Source organism: Petromyzon marinus, unplaced genomic scaffold, assembly GCF_048934315.1.
Source record: "Petromyzon marinus isolate PM22_M1 ecotype Great Lakes invasive population unplaced genomic scaffold, UKy_Petmar_22M1.pri1.0 PM_G_Scaffold_7, whole genome shotgun sequence".
In the NCBI taxonomy this organism is placed as follows: Eukaryota; Metazoa; Chordata; class Hyperoartia; order Petromyzontiformes; family Petromyzontidae; genus Petromyzon; species Petromyzon marinus.
The window spans coordinates 4,785,846-4,810,786 of record NW_027423024.1 but is presented as its reverse complement, the minus strand read 5'-3'; the positions used below and the strand labels follow the sequence as shown (position 1 = coordinate 4,810,786).

Sequence of the window (24,941 nt, the reverse complement as noted above, 5' to 3'; positions counted from 1 at the left end):
AACTCGACTTGAGCGTGGACAATGAGAACCAAGCCAAAAAACGTAACTTGTATATAAATAAATATTGTTTACAAATATAGATATATATTTTTTTATTGTCAACGATAGAATCTAGTATTGTCACGAGTGTGACGTACGTATAGCAAGTTTTACAGTAGTCGATACGACATTGGGGAAGTGTGTTAAAATTTTAGTCCTTGCCGGTAGAGGTCAGAGGTCGCTCCGTCTCACGCTGACGACGTCCCGCGGACGTTCACGATGGGCAGCTGGAGACTGCTTCAAGCCCAGCTGCTGCAGCTGCTTCAAGCCCAGCTGCTGCTGCTGCTGAAGCTGCCGGGAGCGAGCGGTTGGCCTCCCGCAACCGGTAACGAGGCTCTTCACTATTTTTATTTTATTTAAACCAGTTAAGGCGCCCACTGAGATGTTTTTTGTTTAATATATATTGTAGCTCTCTGTTTGCACCTGGCACGCCGCATCCACACGCACGCACACACAAAGACAAAGATCCCCCGTGTAGCCTCTAACAGACTGTAGGGGCAAGTGCTGTTAGCGAGCAGCACCTATGAAGGCCGGCACGGTACACGAGGGGGTGGGTGGCCAGCACCACGCCCGACCGCCTTTGTCTCCCTAGTGGCGATGTTTACACACTGCACCAGGTACTCATTTGAGGTTGAGTCGACCTAGGAGAGGCCCGGGACCGGTTCAGATAATCGTTACTGGTGTTGGCCGTGAGCGAGAATTGAACCCGGGTCGCCAGGTTCATAGCACAGCGTAGCGCTAACCGGTACACTACCGCTCCCCACTCATACACACGCACACGCGTGTGCACACACGCACGCACACGCACGTACACACACACACGTACACACACACACGCACGTACACACACACGTACACACACACGCACACAAAGATCACCACCACCACGTGACGCCCTTTGACAGGCTGCCGTGGCGAGCGCCGTCCACGAGCAGCAGCAGCAGCAGCACCACGTGAAGGCCGCTACTGTGGTACACGTGGTGGGTGAGCAGCACCACGTGAAGGCCGCTACTGTGGTACACGTGGTGGGCGTGGGTGAGCGGGCAGCACCACGACCGGCCGCCTTTGTCTCCCCCAGCGGCCGTGTTCGTACACTGCATCCAGCTACGAACTAAATGCCGAGTCGACCTAGGGGCAGGCACGGGTACCGGTCGAGGTTAATCGTCGCCGATTTTGGCCGCGAGCGAGAGAGATATTCGAGCTCGTCGTCACCGGGGGTTCACGGGGACACCTCGCGATGCCCCCCACAGCCTTCGACAGGCTGTGGGGGGCAAGTGCTCGTAGCGAGCGGCACGACGTGAAGGCCGCTACGGCGTACACGAGGGGGCGTGGGTGGAGCGGGCGGGCGGCACCACCACGCCCGGCCGCCTTTGTCTTCCCCAGTTGCCAGCGATGTTTTACTACTGCACACCGCACCGGTCAAACCAAAGGGTGGAGGCCCGTGACGGGTTTAAATAATAATCGCCGCTGCTGTTGGGCTCACGTAAGCACGAATTTAGTTTGGGGTTACCGGGTTCAAAGGTCGGCGTGCTAATCGCTTGCAGTCCACCACTGACCCCATACACTTTTTTTATTGTGTGCACCTGGCACTCCGCATCCGTTACTCTATCTCGCTGCGGCTATCGGCAACTTAATCCGGGTGCATTTTTTTCTTCGATTTAAAGCTTTCGTGACTGCAAGGATTCATCATCTTCTTTGGTTCTTTCGGTAAAAGTCACCACGTAGAATGAGAATAAAATAATAAAATAACACAATAAAATTCTCACGACGTTTCGGCCACAACGCAAGCGGGCCGTCTTCAGGGTGAAAGGTACAGACCTGTTGGGACGACAGAGCTTCAATGAACGGTGTTAAGATTCGTAGCGACTTTTAAAGTGAGGCACCTTGACAAAGGGGTTTACATATCAAATAGCTGAGGGATTAGCTTGTGACTGGTCACAGGAATGGCAATGTTAAAGTCAAAACCTACACATCCACAGAGGCACCTAGTATAAATCAAACAGGAGAATTTAGCATTGAAATAGCTGAGTGATTAGCTTGTGACTGGTTATAGAAATAGCTATGTTAAAGTCAAAGCCTACACATCCACAGAGGCACCTAGTACAAATCAAACAGGAGAATTTAGCATTGAAAGAGCTGAGTGATTAGCTTGTGACTGGTCACAGGAATGGCTATGTTAAAGTCAAAACCTACACATCCACAGAGGCAAACTAATCCGGGTGCCTTTTCCATTCCGCCTTGCGGACTGGAAGATGTTCGGCGTGATTACGAAACGCACAAGCGCACAAACGCACGCCCGTACCACGCCGAGCTTGAGGTAACGGCTGTCAAAACCAAACAATTCAACTGCGCGTGCACTCACTAAAAGTTATTATAAAATCGAACCGACGGGTTCCCAACAATTTTCCGGGGTTCATTGACGGCGTGGCGACTATGTGACATCGTCGTTGCCACGGTTCGCGTAATTGCCGACCGCGTTTCTGGCGTGGCCGTCTGCGCCGTGCGTTCATAAGCCTCGGAGACTGCATTGATTGCAACCGGAACTAACACCGTGCTAAGTACGAGCGCCTCAACGAATATTGGGAAATCGTCCCGTTGTGAAATTTGATGGCGTATCGCGAAAAAATATTTTGCGGCAATCCCAGTAACAACACCTTCAGTCGAAATTCGTTTAGGCTAAGCCTCGGCGCGTCCTGGGAAACCCCACAATTCTCTGCATGCCAGCTGTTTCTGTTGCAACAGCTGAATTGCCTGTGTCCACGACGGGTTTTATTTCACCCGAGTATTTACAGTGAGGGAAAAAAAACGTATTTGATCCCCTGCAGATTTTGTACGTTTGCCCACTGACAAAGAAATGATCAGTCTATAATTTTAATGGTCGGTTTTTTTTAATAGTGAGAGACAGAATAACAACAATAAAATCCGGAAAAACGCATGTCAAAAATGTTATAAATTGATTTTCATTTTTACTAGGGAAATGAGTATTTGACCCCTCTGCAAAACATGACTTAGTACTTGGTGGCAAAACCCTTGTTGGCAATCACAGAGGTCAGACGTTTCTTGTAGTTGGCCACCAGGTTTGCACACATCTCAGGAGGGATTTTGTCCCACTCCTCTTTGCAGATCTTCTCCAAGTCATTAAGGTTTCGAGGCTGACGTTTGGCAACTCGAACCTTCAGCTCCCTCCACAGATTTTCTATGGAATTAAGGTCTGGAAACTTCTTGAGCCACTCCTTTGTTGCCTTGGCCATGTGTTTTGGGTCATTGTCATGCTGGAATTCCCATCCACGACCCATTTTCAATGCCCTGGCTGAGGGAAGGAGGTTCTCACCCAAGATTTGACGGTACATGGCCCCGTCCATCGTCCCTTTGATGCGGTGAAGTTGTCCTGTCCCCTTAGCAGAAAAACACCCCCAAAGCATAATGTTTCCACATCCATGTTTGACAGTGGGGATGGTGTTCTTGGGGTCATAGGCAGCATTCCTCCTCCTCCAAACACGGCGAGTTGAGTTTATTCCAAAGAGCTCCATTTTGGTCTCATCTGACCACAACACTTTCACACAGTTGTCCTCTGAATCATTCAGATGTTCATTGGCAAACTTTCACACGGGCATGTATATGTGCTTTCTTGAGCAGGGGGACCTTGCGGGCGCTGCAGGATTTTAGTCCTTCACGGCGTAGTGTGTTACCAATTGTTTTCTTGGTGACTATGGTCCCAGCTGCCTTGAGATCATTGATGCCAGTTAAAAAGGGTAAAACCTATTACTATATCCTCCCGTGTAGTTCTGGGCTGAATCCTCACCGTTCTCATGATCATTGCAACTCCACGAGGTGAGATCTTGCACGGAGCCCCAGACCGAGGGTGATTGACAGTTCTTTTGTGTTTCTTCCATTTGCGAATAATCGCACCAACTGTTGTCACCTTCTCACCAAGTTGCTTGGCAATGGTCTTGTAGCCCATTCCAGCCTTGTGTAGGTCTACAATCTTGTCCCTGACATCCTTGGAGAGCTCTTTGGTCTTGGCCATGGTGGAGAGTTTGGAATCTGATTGATTGATTGCTTCTGAGGACAGGTGTCTTTTATACAGGTAACAAGCTGAGATTAGGAGCACTCCCTTTAAGAGTGTGCTCCTAATCTCTGCTCGTTACCTGTATAAAAGACACCTGGGAGCCAGACATCTTTCTGATTGAGAGGGGGTCAAATACTTATTTCCCTCATTAAAATGCAAATCAATTTATAACATTTTTGACATGCGTTTTTCCGGATTTTGTTGTTATTCTGTCTCCCACTGTTCAAATAAACCTACCATTAAAATTATTGACTGATCATTTCTTTGTCAGTGGTCAAACGTACAAAATCAACAGGTGGATCAAATGCTTTTTTTCCCTCACTGTAACCGACGTGCGACGATGAATCAGTCGATGTATGCCACACGCTAAGCTCCCGATGCACATGCCACATGTGCATGTTTAAGAAACGCGATCGTTCCCTGTGGACATTCGGCTTCATCAGGCTCTGCTGCGATGCAGACGGCACCCATGTTAACATACGCCCATCAGTACACGCATGCAAACGGTGGCGGGGTGTCAACTTCCTCGCCTGGTATACAGGAGGTCGTGGGTTCGATCCCAACCCTGAGGCTTGTATACTTGGAAGCTTGCACGTTAACCCTGTGGTCATGTGGAGTTCTCGCCGGGTCCTCCAGTTTCTCCCTCCGCGTGTAGAATCAACGTCACGCATTGCGAGTATTTGGACACTGCTGTGCATTTCCACATGATTAGAAACTTTCGTTGATCTGTCAATTGTGTGGCCAAGTTGCTTCGGCGAAAGAGTTTCGTGGCTCAGTGGGCCTTACCTGCTCAAATTCGGCTTCATCAGGCTCTGCTGCGATGCAGACGGCACCCATGTTAACATACGCCCATCAGTACACGCATGCAAACGGTGGCGGGGTGTCAACTTCCTCGCCTGGTATACAGGAGGTCGTGGGTTCGATCCCAACCCTGAGGCTTGTATACTTGGAAGCTTGCACGTTAACCCTGTGGTCATGTGGAGTTCTCGCCGGGTCCTCCAGTTTCTCCCTCCGCGTGTAGAATCAACGTCACGCATTGCGAGTATTTGGACACTGCTGTGCATTTCCACATGATAAGAAACTTTCGTTGATCTGTCAATTGTGTGGCCAAGTTGCTTCGGCGAAAGAGTTTCGTGGCTCAGTGGGCCTTACCTGCTCAAATATTAAAAAAAGTTTTAATTTTTTTATTTAAAGCTTTTGTGACTGCAGGGATTAATATTCTTGGTTCTTTCGGTAAAGTCACCACATAGAAGGGAAACAATAAAATAATAAAAATATAAAACAATAAACTTCTCACGACGTTTCGACTGCAACACAAGAAGCAATCATCATCAGGTGTGAAAACCACAGCAAGAAAATTTGAAAAAAGTGGCGGTTATTTTCTTTTTCAAATTTTCTTGCTGTGGTTTTCACACCTGATGATGATTGCTTGTGTTGCAGTCGAAACGTCGTGAGAATGTAATTGTTTTATATTTTTATTATTTAATTGTTTCCTTTCTACGTGGTAGTGACTTTACCGAAAGAACCAAGAATAAAAAAAACTTTTCAGTTGATAGAATATCAACTTAGGGAGCAGCCGCGAATCCCTGACCCGACCGTTCGTTCATTCGTCTGTCCCTCGTTTTCCCTGGGCAGTCTTCCCGTGCCCGGGCAGCGTCCTCCTCGTTGGCGAGGCTTCGCACCTCCTGGAGGCGAAGCAGCAGGCCGGCTCGTGGTGCCGCGACCCGCTGCAGGCCACCGACAAGGTGTACGTCATGCCGTGGACGCCGTTCCGCACCGACAGACTCGTGGAGTACGCCTCCCTCCAGGACATCCTGGCCAGGCGACCGCTCACCAACTACAAGCTGCCGCACCGCGTCGATGGCACGGGCTTCGTGGTGTACGACGGAGCTGTGTTCTTCAACAGGGTCGGTGCCCGGCGCCGGGGGGGGGGGGGGGGGGGTTCCGCGTGAGCACCAGTGGGATGATGGACGGCAGATGGCGGTAGGGGTGGTAGGGGCGGTAGGGGCGGTCGGGGCGCCCCGGTGGAGAGATGTTAACTACCTCGTTTAGAATCCACACGCTTTTAGAGTAATTGGCCGCTATTACTTTGCCACGTGAGAAGCCGCTTGGTTGAGCTGTCATTTTGTGTGACCAGCTCGCTTCTGGAAAAGAGCTGTATGGCTTGGTGGACCTTGCCTGGTACGACAGAGCCGTGATGATAATGATGATGACGATAGGGGCCGTTGGGGCGGCGCGGTGGAGAGATGTTTACTACCTCGCCTGGTATACAAGAGGCCGTGGGTGAAACCACTTGGCAACGTCGCCCCTTCCCCCTACTGGCAGCGTATACCCGTCTGTGAAATGGCGCCTTCATTCGTGATGGCCCCTGCGGTTCTCAGATTGGCGCGAATACCAAATGTGTTGAATTATTAATCGTGTTCATTACCCGAAGTATAGGATGGCGGTGGGGAGAGAGCTTTTGCCAGAGGGCCGGATAGAACTTTGATTTCTCTTTCCAGGTGCGGGCACCCACACATACGCTGACACTAAACTTTTATCAGGCTAGGGACTGTTGCAATGACTGGTGGAGAGATATTTTTATTATTTTATTGTTTCCCTTCTACGTGACTTTACCGAAAGAACCAAGAATATGGTGGAGAGATGTTTACGACCTCGCCTGGTATACATAAGCTCGTGGGTTCAATCCCGACCCTGACGCCTGCTGCTGTATATTTGGAGTTTGCGTGTTCTCCTCGTGGATTTTTCCTCTGGGTCTTCCGTTTTTTTCCCTCCATGTTGAGAATCGACGTCACGCGTTCAGAGTATTTGGCTGCTGTACATTTCCACTCCGTTGAGCCATCATTTAGTGGCCAGGTCGCTTCTGAAAAAGAGCTATCCCGGCTCAGTGGTCCTGACCTGTAAAATAAAAATAGTTAATAGTTTTATAGTTTGTAGACTGAGCTCAGAACTCCAGTAAACATTGCAGTTGCTGAATGCATTAACTGGGGAGCGAGAGCCCTCCAGTTGTGAGCTGTATATACAACAACAACCGCCTTTCGCCACTAAGTGGCGGTGACGTCACCACGACGCTTGTGCCAGGCCATGTGCACCTTGAGGCCACGTGAAGTGTCGAATGCCCGCTGGCAGGAGGTCACGGGGCAGACCCAGGTGCCATGGGTCGACTGACTGAGATGACCGAGATAACCGGCTGATGCACCACCTGTGCCCCCTACTGTGCCAACTTGCTGTGTTTTAGCCACCCGGCGCTCCGCTCGTTGTTGTGAGCGTCGCTCCTCAACCCTCTGTTGTTGTTGGAGGGCGACTGCCTACAACTGCCCAGTAGCGTCCTTCACAAGCCTCCTCCACAGAGGCCGATCTTGACACCGCTGGTACCAGTCATTGGCAAGTCCACTCAGCTCCACATCCTCCTGTACCACGTCACTCCATCTCTTCTCTAGCCCGTGCCGCGCCCGTTTAGCCACCTCGATCCGGCCGAACAAAAGCGATTTGGGCATGCGGTGATTGGGCATGCGGGCTACATGGCCCAGCCAACGCAGCCTTGCCTGCCGGAGAAGCTCACCGATGGGACTTTGTCCAGATCTTTCGAGGAATTGTGAACTCCTCACACAATCCAGTCTGGTTAAACCCAGGATGGATTGTAGGCAGGCCAGCCTAAATGTTTCTAACTGGCGAAGGTGTTCCATTAGGAGTGTCCACGTTTCGCAAGCATAGAGAAGGGAGGGAATGACTGTGGCCGAGAAGACCTGAAGCTTAGTGCGGAGCGACAGACCAGGTAGCTTCCACACAGCGTTACGCAACCGATGAAAAGATGATGCCGCTCGACTGATTCGGAGTGAGACCTCTGCTGTTAAACCGGAGCCTGTCATGAGCACACTGCCCAGGTATGGGAAACTCTCCACTCTCTCCACAACTGCCCCATCACCGATTGGGAGTTGTGGGGGTGGAGTGTCCGATGGTATAAAATACCCAGGCAGGTGCTTAGTTTTGGTGGGGCTGATGGTAAGGCCCCACCACTCCGTGGCACACTCAAGTTTCAGCAGCAGCGCCTCCAATTTCTCCTCATACATAACGTGGTTGACCAATAGGGAGCCATCCCTTGACCGCACCCGGGCATCGATCAGCCTCCCATTCTACCTGTACCAGATGGAAATTCCTCGGGTACAGCTACTGAAGGCTTCACGAACTACGTGGTCGAAATAGATGTTAAATAATGTTGGAGCCAGAGGACATCCCTGTTGCACCCCAAGGTGTACAGGGAATGGCTCTGACTCCCGGCCACATAGTTTTACCCGGGCCCGCTCACTATCATGAATATCCTTAATGATCATGAGCAGAGGCTCAGGGATTCCGAAAATACGAAGAACAACCCAGAGCCCAGGCCTATTGATGGTATCATAGGCCTTGACCAGGTCAATGGAGCAGAGATGTAGGTCTTGTTGGAATTCCCTACACTTCTGCTGTAGCACACGGGCAGAATATATGGCATCTGTTCAGGACCGCCCTTTCCTGAAACCGTATTGGAGCTCCGCCAGCCTCTCCTCAGTGTACCTAGCAAGGCGATGTTGAATAATCCTTGAGATTCCCCTGTAGTTGTTACAGTCTGTGCGGTCCCCCTTCTTCCAATCCTGCAGAACCCATCCAGTGGTCCAGACTGTTGTTATGATGTCATGTAGGGCAGTCTGTGCACAAACGCCACAATCCCTCAGCATTTCGCTTGGGAGATCATTTCTGCCCGGTGCCTTTCCTGGTTTCAGGCTCTGGATCGCCTTCAGTACTTCCTCAATGGATGGCACCTCAGCCAGCCACTCACAGGGGGTGACTTCTTCCTCCAATATTTGAGGCACCGCAGCCTCAGCAGGGTCATCCCCACTTTGTCCCATGATGTTTTCCAGGCTGAGGGATTCCCCCTCCCCCAGGACCTCACAGAAATGCTAAGCAAATCTGCAAACCTGTTCCTGGGGGTCGGAGATCGGATCACCGTTCTTTCCCCTAATGATGGTAATAGGTGTGGCGCTGCAGGTTACTTTTTTGATGGAGTTAAATAGAGATTTGTGATCGCGGGCCATTGAGGCAGACTCCATCTCCACAGCAACCCGCGACCACCACCCATCCTTGCAGCGCCTCACGGCTCTCCGAACCTCCGAGCGAAGGCTGCGGTAAGCCTCCTCATTCTCCGACGTGGGATGCTGTAGCCGATGAGTGTGGGCCTGTCGCTTTTTCTCAACCATCCTGAACACCTCCTCTGTCAGCCAGGGTCTCTGGGGAGGTCTGGACCGCGTACCCAAAGCAGCCATATACACACACACAAAGATAAAGATCCCCCATATAGCCTTAACAGACTGTAGGGGCAAGTGCTGTTAGCGAGCACCTATGAAGGTCGGAACGGTACACGAGGGGGTGGGTGGCCAGCACCACGCCCGACCGCCTTTGTCTCCCCAGTGGCAATGTTTTTATCCACCGCACCAGATACTCATTTGAGGCTGAGTCGACCTAGGGGAGGCCCAGGACCGGTTCAGATAATCGTCACTGACGGTGTTGGCCGTGAGCGGGAATCGAACCCGGGTCGCCGGGTTCGTAGCGCAGCGTAGCACTAACCGCTACACTACCGCTCCCACACACACGCACACACACATACATACACACACACTCAGACACTCGCACTCAAACACCTTTGTACCTTCACCTCCGCTCTCCCTCACACACTGTGAGGAGCGCCCCCACGCACTTCACTTGTGCTCATCAAAGACCAAGATCCCCTGTAAAGCCTTCAACAGACTGTTGGGGCAAGCGCTGTTAGCGAGCAGCACCTATGATGGGCAGGCGCAGCGTATGAGGGGCTGGCGTGGCCAACACCACCACCACCACGCCCGGATCTTTCATGCTCACACCTTCACCCACTCATACACGCACACACACTCACACTCTTCTCTCACGCTCACCTTTTCTCTCCCCACCCCCTCTCCCTCACACACTCACTCACCACTCCCCACACACCCACCCACCTCTCCCCACACACTCACTTACTCACCTGTCACACCCACACTCACCTCTCCACCACACACACACACTCACCCCCCCCTCTCACTCTCACCTTCCCTCTCCCCATCCCCTCTCCCTCCCTCCCTCTCCCTCATGCACTCACTCACCTCTTCCCACACACTCACCCACCTCTCCCCACACACATCCACACTCACTCACCTCTCCCCACACACACACACGCACTCACTCACCTCTCACACCCACACTCACTCACCTCTCCACCACACACTCACTCACTCACCCCTCACACCCACACTCACCCACCTCTCCACCACACACGCCCACACTCACCTCTCACACCCACACTCACTCACCTCTCCACCACACACACACTCACTCACCTCTCACACCCACACTCACTCACCTCTCCACCACACACTCACTCACTCACTCACCCCTCACACCCACACTCACCCACCTCTCCACCACACACACTCACACTCACCTCACCACACACACACACTCACCTCTCACACCCACACTCACCCACCTCTCCACCACACACACACTCACTCACCTCTCACACCCACACTCACTCACCTCTCCACCACACACACACTCACTCACCTCTCACACCCACACTCACTCACCTCTCCACCACACACTCACTCACCTCTCACACCCACACTCACTCACCTCTCCACCACACACACACACTCACCTCTCACACCCACACTCACCCACCTCTCCACCACACACACACACACTCACCTCTCACACCCACACTCACTCACTCACCTCTCCACCACACACACACCAACCTCTCGACCACACACACACTCACCTCTCACACCCACACTGACTCACCTCTCCACCACACACACACCCACCTCTCGACCACACACACACTCACCTCTCACACCCACACTCACTCACCTCTCCACCACACACTCACCCACCTCTCCACCACACACACACTCACTCACCTCTCACACTCACACTCACTCACCTCTCCACCACACACACACACACTCACTTAACCTCTCACACCCACACTCACCCAACTCTCCACCACACACACACTCACTCACCTCTCACACGCACACTCACCTCTCCACCACACCCACACTCACTCACCTCACCACACACTCACTCACCTCTCACACTCACACTCACTCACCTCTCCACCACACACACATACTCACCTCTCACACTCACCCACCACTACACCACACACACACACTCACTCACCTCTCACACCCACACTCACCTCTCCACCACACACACACTCACCTCTCACACTCACACTCACCCACCTCACCACACACTCACTCACTCACCTCTCACACTCACTCACTCACCTCTCCACCACACACCACACTCACTCACTCACTCACCTCTTACACCCACACTCACCTCTCCACCACACACACACTCACCTCTCACACTCACACTCACCCAACTCACCACACACTCACTCACTCACCTCTCACACTCACTCACTCACCTCTCCACCACACACTCACTCACTCACTCACCCCTCACACCCACACTCACCCACCTCTCCACCACACACACTCACACTCACCTCACCACACACACACACTCACCTCTCACACCCACACTCACCCACCTCTCCACCACACACACACTCACTCACCTCTCACACCCACACTCACTCACCTCTCCACCACACACACACTCACTCACCTCTCACACCCACACTCACTCACCTCTCCACCACACACTCACTCACCTCTCACACCCACACTCACTCACCTCTCCACCACACACACACACTCACCTCTCACACCCACACTCACCCACCTCTCCACCACACACACACACACTCACCTCTCACACCCACACTCACTCACTCACCTCTCCACCACACACACACCAACCTCTCGACCACACACACACTCACCTCTCACACCCACACTGACTCACCTCTCCACCACACACACACCCACCTCTCGACCACACACACACTCACCTCTCACACCCACACTCACTCACCTCTCCACCACACACTCACCCACCTCTCCACCACACACACACTCACTCACCTCTCACACTCACACTCACTCACCTCTCCACCACACACACACACACTCACTTAACCTCTCACACCCACACTCACCCAACTCTCCACCACACACACACTCACTCACCTCTCACACGCACACTCACCTCTCCACCACACCCACACTCACTCACCTCACCACACACTCACTCACCTCTCACACTCACACTCACTCACCTCTCCACCACACACACATACTCACCTCTCACACTCACCCACCACTACACCACACACACACACTCACTCACCTCTCACACCCACACTCACCTCTCCACCACACACACACTCACCTCTCACACTCACACTCACCCACCTCACCACACACTCACTCACTCACCTCTCACACTCACTCACTCACCTCTCCACCACACACCACACTCACTCACTCACTCACCTCTTACACCCACACTCACCTCTCCACCACACACACACTCACCTCTCACACTCACACTCACCCAACTCACCACACACTCACTCACTCACCTCTCACACTCACTCACTCACCTCTCCACCACACACCACACTCACTCACTCACCTCTTACACCCACACTCACCTCTCCACCACACACACACCACACTCACTCACCTCACCACACACTCACTCACCTCACCACACACTCACTCACTCACTTAACCTCTCCCTGCCACCCACGCTGCGCGCCGTCGCAGGAGCGAACGCGCAGCGTCGTCAAGTTCGACCTGCGCACGCGCGTCAAGGGCGGCGAGGCGTTCATCCCCAACGCCAACTACCACGACACTTCGCCCTACCGCTGGGGCGGCAAGTCCGATATCGACCTGGCGGCCGACGAGCGCGGCCTCTGGGTCGTCTACGCCACGGAGCAGAAACACGGGCGCATGGTGGTGAGCCGCTTAAATCCGCGCGCGATGCGCGTCGAGGCCTCCTTCGAGACGGCCTACGTCAAGCGCTTGGCCTCCGACGCCTTCATGGCGTGCGGCGTCCTCCACGTCCTGCGCTCGACTTACGAGGACGACGGCGACGGAGGGGCGGACGCCGTGGGAGGAGGAGGAGGAGGGGGAGGTGGGGGGACGAGCGACCGCATCGACTACGTGTACGACACCGACTCGCGGCGGGACGCTCGCGTCTCCGTCCCGTTCCCCAACCCGTTCCGGTTCATCACGTCGGTGCAGTACAACGCGCGCGACCGCGCCCTCTACGTGTGGAACAACCACCACGCGCTGCGCTACGCGCTGCGCTTCGGCACGCGGGACCCCGCTGCGGGTGAGCGGGACGGTGTCGGTGGGGTTGGTTGTGGGTTGGGGGGAGCGGGGGGGGTGTGGAAGAGTGGGGTGGTGGGGAGCGGTTGGATTGGAGTTTGAAAGTCCGCTTTGTCTTCTTTGGTTCTTTCGGTAAAGTCACGTAGAATGAGAATAAAATAATAAATTGATAAAATAAAATAACACAATAATATTCTCACGACGTTTCGGCCACAACACAAGCGGCCTTCATCAGGTGAAGGGACGAGACTGTCTGGTAGGACAGCGCTGGAGTGAAAGAGCCACGTTCAGATCACGGCCTTTAAGCTGTGTGAGAGGAACAAAGCGCCTTGACAAAGGAATTAGCATATAATTTAGCATTGAAATGGCCGAGTGATTAGCTTGTGACTGGTCACAGAAATAGCTATGTTTAAAGTCAGAGCATACACATTCACCGAGGCACCTAGTACAAATCAAACAGGAGAATTTAGCATTGAAATAACTAGGCGAATTTAGCATTGAAATAACTGAGTGATTAGCTAGTGACTGGTCACAGAAATGGCTATGTTGAAGTCAAGGTCTACACATCTGAGCTATTCACAGTAACTGGGTATACAATACAATGTATAATGAATACTATATAGTGAACCAATAAAAAACTAAAATATAAATTACCTTAATGTTATCAATAAACTCTATATTCTCCAATCAGCTAAGCTACCAACAATAAGTCGTTATATATCACAATGCTATATGGCGAAAAAATGGGTGGATTCTTACCCTCGACTTTAGCAACACGGATAGCTACGGGCCCCGTTCAGACGGACGAGTTCATCCAAGGTCGGAACAGAGGAGGGGGAGAGAGACAGCTGCGAGGCGCTATTATACTCCATGTTGTAAACCATACCATTAACCGTGGTGTGAGAGGTATTAAGAGTCAATGCTGGTGAAAGAGCTGCGGTCTGAAGGTCATCGTAAAATACAATTAATTAAGAACGGAATTGGTTTAAAACATCTTTCCAATGGTTACTAAGCCAGAATCCAACTTCTCGGTTGAAATTGTCTCTGTGCTTGTATATGTGAATGGCCTCATGAACGAATCTCTCATGGTAGCCGGTTGGTTTGCAAAGAACCTCCGTCTTGGAGTAGTCAATGTCATGTGAGCCCACTGAATTATAACAGTGATCTGCCATGGCAGAGGAGTTCGTCCTACCGTGTTTCAAGTCTGCTTTATGTTCACGGATGCGGTCCGAGATATGTCGTTTGGTTTCTCTAATGTAGCTACTACCACAGAGGCACTTTAGTTTGTAAACGCCCGGGTACTGTATGTCTGGAACAGCATCTTTTACAGATGGAACTAGATCACGGATTTTATGTATTGTGTTGAATCGGACCTGGATCTTGTGTTTATTCAGGATTTTGGAGATCTTTTTAGTGACCCCTGCAATGTAGGGTAAGGTGAAGGTTTTGAGTGGCTCCACAAGAGGATCCTTCTTCATGACTGGAGTGATGGCTTTGCGGATTGTGTAGTCGGAGTAACCATTAGCCCTGAGAGCCTGGTGTACGTGCTTGAGTTCACTGGTAATGTGTTCCTGGTCGGAAATGCATTGGGCTCTATGGTATAGAGTCTTGATGAGGGAGTTCTTCTGGGATGGATGGTGGTGGGAATCCGGTTTCAAGTGAGCATCTGTATGGGTGGCTTTCCTGTAGACAGAGTGGCTCATTGAACCATCATGTCTCCTTTTAATTAAGACATCCAAAAAGGGTAGTTTGCCATCTTTTTCGACCTGCATGGTAATTCTGATGGCTGGGTGTATGGAATTGATGTGGTCGCGGAATTGTTCTAGAGCAGGCTGGCCATGTGGCCAGATGACAAAGGTGTCATCCACGTACCTCTTCCATAAGGTCGGGCGTAGAGTGGCAGTCTGGATGGCGTCAGTTTCAAAATTTTCCATGAATACGTTGGCTACAACCGGAGATAGGGGGGGGGCCCATTGGGGTGCCCTCAGTTTGTTTGTAGAAAGTTCCATTCCAGGTGAAGTATGTGTTGGTTAAGCAATGTCTCACCAGGGGGGGTACATCAGTGTGCAGTCCTTGATGAACCAGGTCTTCAATGATAGCGATGGTGTCAGGTACCGGGACTTTGGTGAACAAGGACACCACATCAAAACTGACAAGCAGGTCGTCTGGAGACAGGGAAATGCCTTTGATTGTCGATACCAGGTGAGTAGAATTTAGTACCACAGAGGTGTTTTTTCCAGTGAAATGTCGCAGTATATCAGGAAGAAAACGTGCCAGTTTATAGGTGGGGGAGTTGATAGTAGAGATGATGGGACGAAGGGGTGTATCTTCTCTGTGTATCTTTGGAAGGCCATATAATCTTGGTGGTCTGGCAGCAGAGGGTTTCAACGAGAACTGTTTGGTCTCATCAATTAATGCTGTTGAATCAGAGATGATTTTGTTCGTTTTGGTAACCAGGCTGTTGGTGGGATCTCTTTTTATTTTTGTATAGCTGCCATCGTTGAGTAGTTCTTGAATTTTGTTGTTATATTCTGTTTTGTCCATGATGACAGTGGCATTGCCCTTGTCGGCTGAGAGGACGACAATATCATCCCTCTTTTTTAATTGAGATAATTCAAAACGTTTGTCTTTGCTGATGTTGCTGGGTGGCACTTAGCGTTTTTGAGGGTTGCAGCGATTTCAGATCTTGCTATGTCTGCAGCGATGGGACTCAAGCCCTTGAGTGCAACGTCGACATGGGCAATGATATCATTAACCGGTAAGTGTCTCGGTGTGACAGCAAAGTTTAGACCTTTAGCTAAAACGGATTTCAGACCATCAGAAATGGAACTGTTACTGCGATTAATTACGACTTTGTTGACGTCTATCTTTTCGGTGTGTGGGTCCGATTTTTAGCTGGAGAGGTGATTGAATTTGGAAATCAAATTGTCCCTACATTTGTTCGACATAGTGGCAGCCGAAGAGGTAGTCATATTGTCTACATGTTCCCAATCCGATGTAGACATTGTTGCTGTCAATGTTAAGTGTGATTTGTAGAGTGTCTTGTCTAACTGATCGAGTTCGGTGCGTGTAAGTCTGATTTTTTCCGAGATAAGAGCGAAGCTAGTTCTAGCTAGAATTCATTTTGCATTGAGAGAAGTTGCAACAGCAGAGGTTAGTGTAAATGCGGTTGGTATTACCTTAGAGTCGCGGCATCTCTTCAGAAAGGTGAGAGACTCGATTAGTTGAGCCTTCTTATCCCGGAGTCTGTTGAATGATCTTAAGGATGTGTGAAATCCCTCCCCGTAGAGGCGGTTAAATTTCGATTTAAAGCTTTCGTGACTGCAAGGATATTAAAATAATAAATTGATAAAATAAAATAACACAATAATATTCTCACGACGTTTCGGCCACAACACAAGCGGCCTTCATCAGGTGAAGGGACGAGACTGTCTGGTAGGACAGCGCTGGAGTGAAAAAAAGCCACGTTCAGATCATGACCTTTAAGCTGTGTCAGAAGAAACAAAGCGCCTTGGCAAAGGAATTAGCATATAATTTAGCATTGAAATGGCCGAGTGATTAGATTGTGACTGGTCACAGAAATGGCTATGTTAAACTTAAAGCATACACATCCGCAGAGGCACCCCTTGACAAAGGAATTAGCATAGAATTTAGCATTGAAATAGCTAAGTTAAAGCATACACATCTGCAGAGGCACCCCTTGACAAAGGAATTAGCATAGAATTTAGCATTGAAATAGCTGAGTGATTAGCTTGTAACTGCTCACAAAAATAGCTTTGTTTAAAGTCAGAGCATACACATTCACCGAGGCACCTTGTACAAATCAAACAGGAGAATTTATTATTGAAATAACTAGGCGAATTTAGCATTGAAATAACTGAGTGATTAGCTAGTGACTAGTCACAGAAATGGCTATGTTGAAGTCAAGGTCTACACATCTGAGCTATTCACAGTAACTGGGTATACAATACAATGTATAATGAATACTACATAGTGAACCAATAAAAAACTAAAATATAAATTACCTTAATGTTATCAATAAACTCTATATTCTCCAATCAGCTAAGCTACCAACAATAAGTCGTTATATATCACAATGCTATATGGCGAAAAAATGGGTGGATTCTTACCCTCAACTTTAGCAACACAGATAGCTACGGGCCCCGTTCAGACGGACGAGTTCATCCAAGGTCGGAACAGAGGAGGGGGAGAGAGACAGCTGCGAGGCGCTATTATACTCCATGTTGTAAACCATACCATTAACCGTGGTGTGAGAGGTATTAAGAGTCAATGCTGGTGAAAGAGCTGCGGTCTGAAGGTCATCGTAAAATACAATTAATTAAGAACGGAAATGGTTTAAAACATCTTTACAATGGTTACTTAACCAGAATCCATCTTCTCGGTTGAAATTCTCTCTGTGCTTGTATATGTGAATGGCCTCATGAAGGAATCTCTCATGGTAGCCAGTTGGTTTGCAAAGAACCTCCGTCTTGGAGAAGTCAATGTCATGTGAGCCCACTTAATTATAACAGTGATCTGCCACGGCAGAGGAGTTCGTCCTACCGTGGTTCAAGTCTGCTTTATGTTCACGGATGCGGTCCGAGATATGTCGTTTGGTTTCTCCAATGTAGCTACTACCACAGAGGCACTTTAGTTTGTAAACGCCCGGGTCCTGTATGTCTGGAACAGCATCTTTTACAGATGGAACTAGATCACGGATTTTATGTATTGTGTTGAATCGGACCTGGATCTTGTGTTTATTCAGGATTTTTGAGATCTTTTTAGTGACCCCTACAATGTAGGGTAAGGTGATGGTTTTGAGTGGCTCCACAAGAGAATCCTTCTTCATGACTGGAGTGATGGCTTTGCGGATTGTGTAGTCGGAGTAACCATTAGCCCTGAGAGCCTGGTGTACGTGCTTGAGTTCACTGGTAATGTGTTCCTGGTCGGAAATGCATTAGGCTCTATGGTATAGAGTCTTGATGAGAGAGTTCTTCTGGGATAGATGGTGGTGGGAATCCGGTTTCAAGTGAGCATCGGTATGTGTGGCTTTCCTGTAGACAGAGTGGCTCATTGAACCATCATGTCTCCTTTTAATTACGACATCCAAAAAGGGTAGTTTGCCATCTTTTTCGACCTCCATGGTAATTCTGATGGCTGGGTGTATGGAATTGATGTGGTCGCGGAATTGGTCTAGAGCAGGCTGGCCATGTGGCCAGATGACAAAGGTGTCATCCACGTACCTCTTCCATAAGGTCGGGCGTAGAGTGGCAGTCTGGATGGCGTCAGTTTCAAAATTTTCCATGAATACGTTGGCTACAACTGGAGATAGGGGGGAGCCCATTGGGGTGCCCTCAGTTTGTTTGTAGAAAGTTCCATTCCAGGTGAAGTATGTGTTGGTTACGCAATGTCTCACCAGGGGGGGTACATCAGTGTGCAGTCCTTGATGAACCAGGTCTTCAATGATAGCGATGGTGTCAGGTACCGGGACTTTGGTGAACAAGGACACCACATCAAAACTGACAAGCAGGTCGTCTGGAGACAGGGAAATGCCTTTGATTGTCGATACCAGGTGAGTAGAATTTAGTACCACAGAGGTGTTTTTTCCAGTGAAATGTCGCAGTATATCAGCAAGAAAACGTGCCAGTTTATAGGTGGGGGAGTTGATAGTAGAGACGATGGGACGAAGGGGTGTATCTTCTCTCTGTATCTTTGGAAGGCCATATAATCTTGGTGGTCTGGCAGCAGAGGGTTTCAACGAGAACTGTTTGATCTCATCAATTAATGCTGTTGAATCAGAGATGATTTTGTTCGTTTTGGTGACCAGGCTGTTTGTGGAATCTCTTTTTATTTTTGTATAGCTGCCATCGTTGAGTAGTTCTTGAATTTTGTTGTTATATTCTGTTTTGTCCATGATGACAGTGGCATTGCCTTTGTCGGCTGAGAGGACGACAATATCATCCCTCTTTTTTAATTGAGATAATTCAAAACGTTCGTCTTTGCTGATGTTGCTGGGTGGCAACTTAGCGTTTTTGAGGGTTGCAGCGATTTCAGATCTTGCTACGTCTGCAGAGATGTGACTCAAGCCCTTGAGTGCAACGTCGACATGGGCAATGATATCATTAACCGGTAAGTGTCTCGGTGTGACAGCAAAGTTTAGACCTTTAGCTAAAACGGATTTCAGACCATCAGAAATGGAACTGTTACTGCGATTAATTACGACTTTGTTGACGTCTATCTTTTCGGTGTGTGGATCCGATTTTTTGCTGGAGAGGTGATTGAATTTGGAAATCAAATTGTCCCTACATTTGTTCGACATAGTGGCAGCCGAAGAGGTAGTCATATTGTCTACATGTTCCCAATCCGATGTAGAAGAACTCCCTCATCAAGACTCTATACCATAGAGCCCAATGAATTTCCGACCAGGAACACATTACCAGTGAACTCAAGCACGTACACCAGGCTCTCAGGGCTAATGGCTACTCCGACTACACAATCCGCAAAGCCATCACTCCAGTCATGAAGAAGGATCCTCTTGTGGAGCCACTGAAAACCATCACCTTACCCTACATTGCAGGGGTCACTAAAAAGATCTCCAAAATCCTGAATAAACACAAGATCCAGGTCCGATTCAACACAGTACATAAAATCCGTGATTTAGTTCCATCTGTAAAAGATGCTGTTCCAGACATACAGTACCCGGGCGTTTACAAACTAAAGTGCCTCTGTGGTAGTAGCTACATTGGAGAAACCAAACGACATATCTCGGACGGCATCCGTGAACATAAAGCAGACCTGCCGTGGCAGAACCAGCTGTGTCAACAACTTAGCAGAACCAGCTGTAGCATCAACTTAGCAGAACCAGCTGTATCATCAACTTAGCAGAACCAGCTGTATCATCAACTTAGCAGAACCAGCTGTATCATCAACTGTAGCAGAACCAGCTGTATCATCAACAGCAGAACCAACTGTATCAACAACATAGCAGAACCAGCTGTATCATCAACTTAGCAGAACCAGCTGTATCATCAACTGTAGTAGAACCAGCTGTATAATTAACTTAGTAGAACCAGCTGTATCATCAACTGTAGTAGAACCAGCTGTATCATCAACAGCAGAACCAGCTGTCAACAACATAGCAGAACCAGCTGTATCATCAACAGCAGAACCAGCTGTATCATCAACTTAGCAGAACCAGCTGTATCATCAACTTAGCAGAACCAGCTGTATCAACAACAGCAGAACCAGCTGTATCATCAACTGTAGCAGAACCACCTGTATCAACAACTTAGCAGAATCAGCTGTGTCAACAACTTAGCAGAACCAGCTGTATCAACAACTGTAGCAGAACCAGCTGTATCATCAACTTAGCAGAACCAGCTGTATCAACAACAGCAGAACCAGCTGTATCAACAACTTAGCAGAACCAGCTGTATCAACAACTCAGCAGAACCAGCTGTATCAGCAACTGCAGAACTAGCTGTATCAACAACTTAGCAGAACCAGCTGTATCATCAACTGTAGTAGAACCAGCTGTATCATCAACTTAGCAGAACCAGCTGTATCAACAACTTAGCAGAACCAGCTGTATCATCAACTTAGCAGAACCAGCTGTATCATCAACTTAGCAGAACCAGCTGTATCATTAACTTAGTAGAACCAGCTGTATCAACAACAGCAGAACCAGCTGTATCAACAACTTAGCAGAACCAGCTGTATCAGCAACTTAGCAGAACCAGCTGTATCATTAACTTAGTAGAACCAGCTGTATCAACAACAGCAGAACCAGCTGTATCAACAACTTAGCAGAACCAGCTGTATCAGCAACTTAGCAGAACCAGCTGTATCATTAACTTAGTAGAACCAGCTGTATCAACAACAGCAGAACCAGCTGTATCAACAACTTAGCAGAACCAGCTGTATCAGCAACTTAGCAGAATCAGCTGTGTCAACAACTTAGCAGAACCAGCTGTATCAACAACTGTAGCAGAACCAGTTGTATCATCAACTTAGCAGAACCAGCTTTATCAACAACAGCAGAACCAGCTGTATCAACAACTTAGCAGAACCAGCTGTATCAACAACTTAGCAGAACTAGCTGTATCAGCAACAGCAGAACCAGCTGTATCAACAACTTAGCAGAACCAGCTGTATAATCAACTGTAGTAGAACCAGCTGTATCATCAACTTAGCAGAACCAGCTGTATCAACAACTTAGCAGAACCAGCTGTATCAACAACTTAGCAGAACCAGCTGTATCAGCAACAGCAGAACCAGCTGTATCAACAACTTAGCAGAACCAGCTGTATCATCAACTGTAGTAGAACCAGCTGTATCATTAACTTAGTAGAACCAGCTGTATCAACAACAGCAGAACCAGCTGTATCAACAACTTAGCAGAACCAGCTGTATCAGCAACTTAGCAGAACCAGCTGTATCATTAACTTAGTAGAACCAGCTGTATCAACAACAGCAGAACCAGCTGTATCAACAACTTAGCAGAACCAGCTGTATCAGCAACTTAGCAGAACCAGCTGTATCATTAACTTAGTAGAACCAGCTGTATCAACAACAGCAGAACCAGCTGTATCAACAACTTAGCAGAACCAGCTGTATCAGCAACTTAGCAGAATCAGCTGTGTCAACAACTTAGCAGAACCAGCTGTATCAACAACTGTAGCAGAACCAGCTGTATCATCAACTTAGCAGAACCAGCTGTATCAACAACAGCAGAACCAGCTGTATCAACAACTTAGCAGAACCAGCTGTATCAACAACTTAGCAGAACCAGCTGTATCAGCAACAGCAGAACCAGCTGTATCAACAACTTAGCAGAACCAGCTGTATAATCAACTGTAGTAGAACCAGCTGTATCATCAACTTAGCAGAACCAGCTGTATCATCAACTTAGCAGAACCAGCTGTATCATCATCTGTAGTAGAACCAGCTGTATCAACAACTTAGCAGAACCAGCTGTATCAACAACTTAGCAGAACCAGCTGTATCAACAACTTAGCAGAACCAGCTGTATCAACAACAGCAGAACCAGCTGTATCAACAACTTAGCAGAACCAGCTGTATCAACAACTTAGCAGAACCAGCTGTATCAGCAACTTAGCAGAACCAGCTGTATCATTAACTTAGTAGAACCAGCTGTATCAACAACAGCAGAACCAGCTGTATCAACAACTTAGCAGAACCAGCTGTATCAGCAACTTAGCAGAACCAGCTGTATCATTAACTTAGTAGAACCAGCTGTATCAACAACAGCAGAACCAGCTGTATCAACAACTTAGCAGAACCAGCTGTATCAGCAACTTAGCAGAACCAGCTGTATCATTAACTTAGTAGAACCAGCTGTATCAACAACAGCAGAACCAGCTGTATCAACAACTTAGCAGAACCAGCTGTATCAGCAACTTAGCAGAACCAGCTGTATCATTAACTTAGTAGAACCAGCTGTATCAACAACAGCAGAACCAGCTGTATCAACAACTTAGCAGAACCAGCTGTATCAAAAACTTAGCAGAACCAGCTGTATCATCAACTGTAGTAGAACCAGCTGTATCAGCAATTTAGCAGAACCAGCTGTATCAGCAACAGCAGAACCAGCTGTATCAGCAACTATAGCAGAACCAGCTGTATCATCAACTTAGCAGAACCAGCTGTGTCAACAACTGTAGCAGAACCAGCTGTATCATCAACTTAGCAGAACCAGCTGTATCATCAACCTAGCAGAACCAGCTGTATCATCAACTGTAGTAGAACCAGCTGTATCATCAACTTAGCAGAACCAGCTGTATCATCAACTTAGCAGAACCAGCTGTATCAACAACAGCAGAACCAGCTGTATCAACAACTTAGCAGAACCAGCTGTATCATCAACTTAGCAGAACCAGCTGTATCAACAACAGCAGAACCAGCTGTATCAGCAACTTAGTAGAACCTGCTGTATCATCAACAGCAGAACCAGCTGTGTCAACAACAGTAGAACCAGCTGTATCATCAACTGTAGAACCAGGTACCTGCCGTGTGTACGTGCCATGTGTACGTGCCGTGTGTACCTGCCGTGTGTACCTGCCGTGTGTACCTGCCGTGTGTACGCGCCGTGTGTACGCACCGTGTGTACGTGCGTTGTCGTGTGCGCGTGGTGGTGGTGGTGGTGGCGGGGGGTGGAGCGGCAGTGCAGCGGTTAGTGCGCTGCGATGCCAAGTTGGCGACCTGGTCACCTGGTCACTTGGTCACCTGGTCACCTGGCGACCTGGCGACCTGATGACCTGGTGACCTGGCAACCTGATAACCTGGTGACCTGAAAACCTGGTCAACTGGTGACCTGATAACCTGGTGACCTGATAACCTGGTGACCTGATAACCTGGTGACCTGGTGACCAAGCAACCTGGTCACCTGGTGACCTGGCAACCTGATAACTTGGTGACCTGGTGACCTGGTAACCTGATAACCTGGTCACCTGATAACCTGGTGACTTGATAACCTGGTCACCTGGTGACCTGATAACCTGGTGACCTGGTAACCTGATAACCTGGTCACCTGGTGACCTGATAACCTGGTCACCTGGCGACCTGATAACCTGGTGACCTGGTAACCTGATAACCTGGTGACCTGATAACCTGGTCACCTGGCGACCTGATAACCTGCTCACCTGGTGACCTGATAACCTGGTCACCTGGTGACCTGATAACCTGGTGACCCGATAACCTGATAACCTGGTGACCTGATAACCTGGTGACCTGATTACCTGTTCACCTGGTGACCTGATAACCTGCTCACCTGGTGACCTGGCAACCTGATAACCTGGTCATCTGGCGACCTGATAACCTGGTGACCTGGTAACCTGATAACCTGGTGACCTGATAACCTGGTGACCTGATAACCTGGTGACCTGGCGACCTGATAACCTGCTCACCTGGCGACCCGATAACCTGCTCACTTGGTGACCTGATAACCTGGTGACCTGATAACCTGGTGACCTGATAACCTGCTCGCCTGGTGACCTGATAACCTGCTCACCTGGTGACCTGATAACCTGCTCACCTGGTGACCTGGCAACCTGATAACCTGGTCACCTGGTGACCTTGTCACCAGGTGACCTGGTGACACAGTGACCTGGCAACCTGATCACCTTGCGACCCTGGCGACCTGTTCACCCGACGACCTGGTTACCTGGCAACCTGGTGACCTGGCGACGCAGTTACCCCGCGACCTGGCAACCTGGTAACCAGGTGACCCGGTCACCTGGCAACCTGGTGACCCAATCATCTGGTGACCTGGTAACCTGGTAACCTGGTGACCCAGTCACCTGGTGACCTAGTGACCCAGTCACTTGGTGACCTGGTGACCCAGTCACCTGGTAACCTGGTGACCCAGTCACCTGGTGACCTGGTGACCCACTCACCTGGTGACCTGGTAACCTGGTGACCCAGTCACCTGGTCACCTGGCAAATCCGGCGACCCGGGTTCGATTCCCGGCTAACATTGTCGGCGATCGATAAATACGACCCTCCCCTAG

The 24,941-nt window shown here is 49.4% G+C and overlaps 1 protein-coding gene across 1 annotated transcript; it reads left to right on the top strand.

Moving 5' to 3' along the window:
• The first annotated feature begins 59 nt into the window (after positions 1 to 59).
• On the top strand, positions 60 to 24,537 carry LOC142920186 (adhesion G protein-coupled receptor L3-like). The gene is made up of 4 exons (XM_076062653.1): positions 60 to 364; positions 5,744 to 6,015; positions 12,847 to 13,417; positions 24,518 to 24,537. Exons 1-4 carry the CDS (start codon positions 259 to 261, stop codon positions 24,535 to 24,537), a joined length of 969 nt encoding a protein of 322 aa, XP_075918768.1. The 5' UTR covers positions 60 to 258.
• The last annotated feature ends 404 nt before the right edge of the window (positions 24,538 to 24,941 follow it).

Coding starts and splice junctions, on each gene's coding strand:
- LOC142920186 (XM_076062653.1), top strand. CDS start 259: ATGGGCAGCTGGAGACTGCTTCAAGCCCAGCTGCTGCAGCTGCTTCAA. Junction 365..5,743: donor CGGTTGGCCTCCCGCAACCG/GTAACGAGGCTC, acceptor TTCCCTGGGCAG/TCTTCCCGTGCCCGGGCAGC. Junction 6,016..12,846: donor GAGCTGTGTTCTTCAACAGG/GTCGGTGCCCGG, acceptor GCGCCGTCGCAG/GAGCGAACGCGCAGCGTCGT.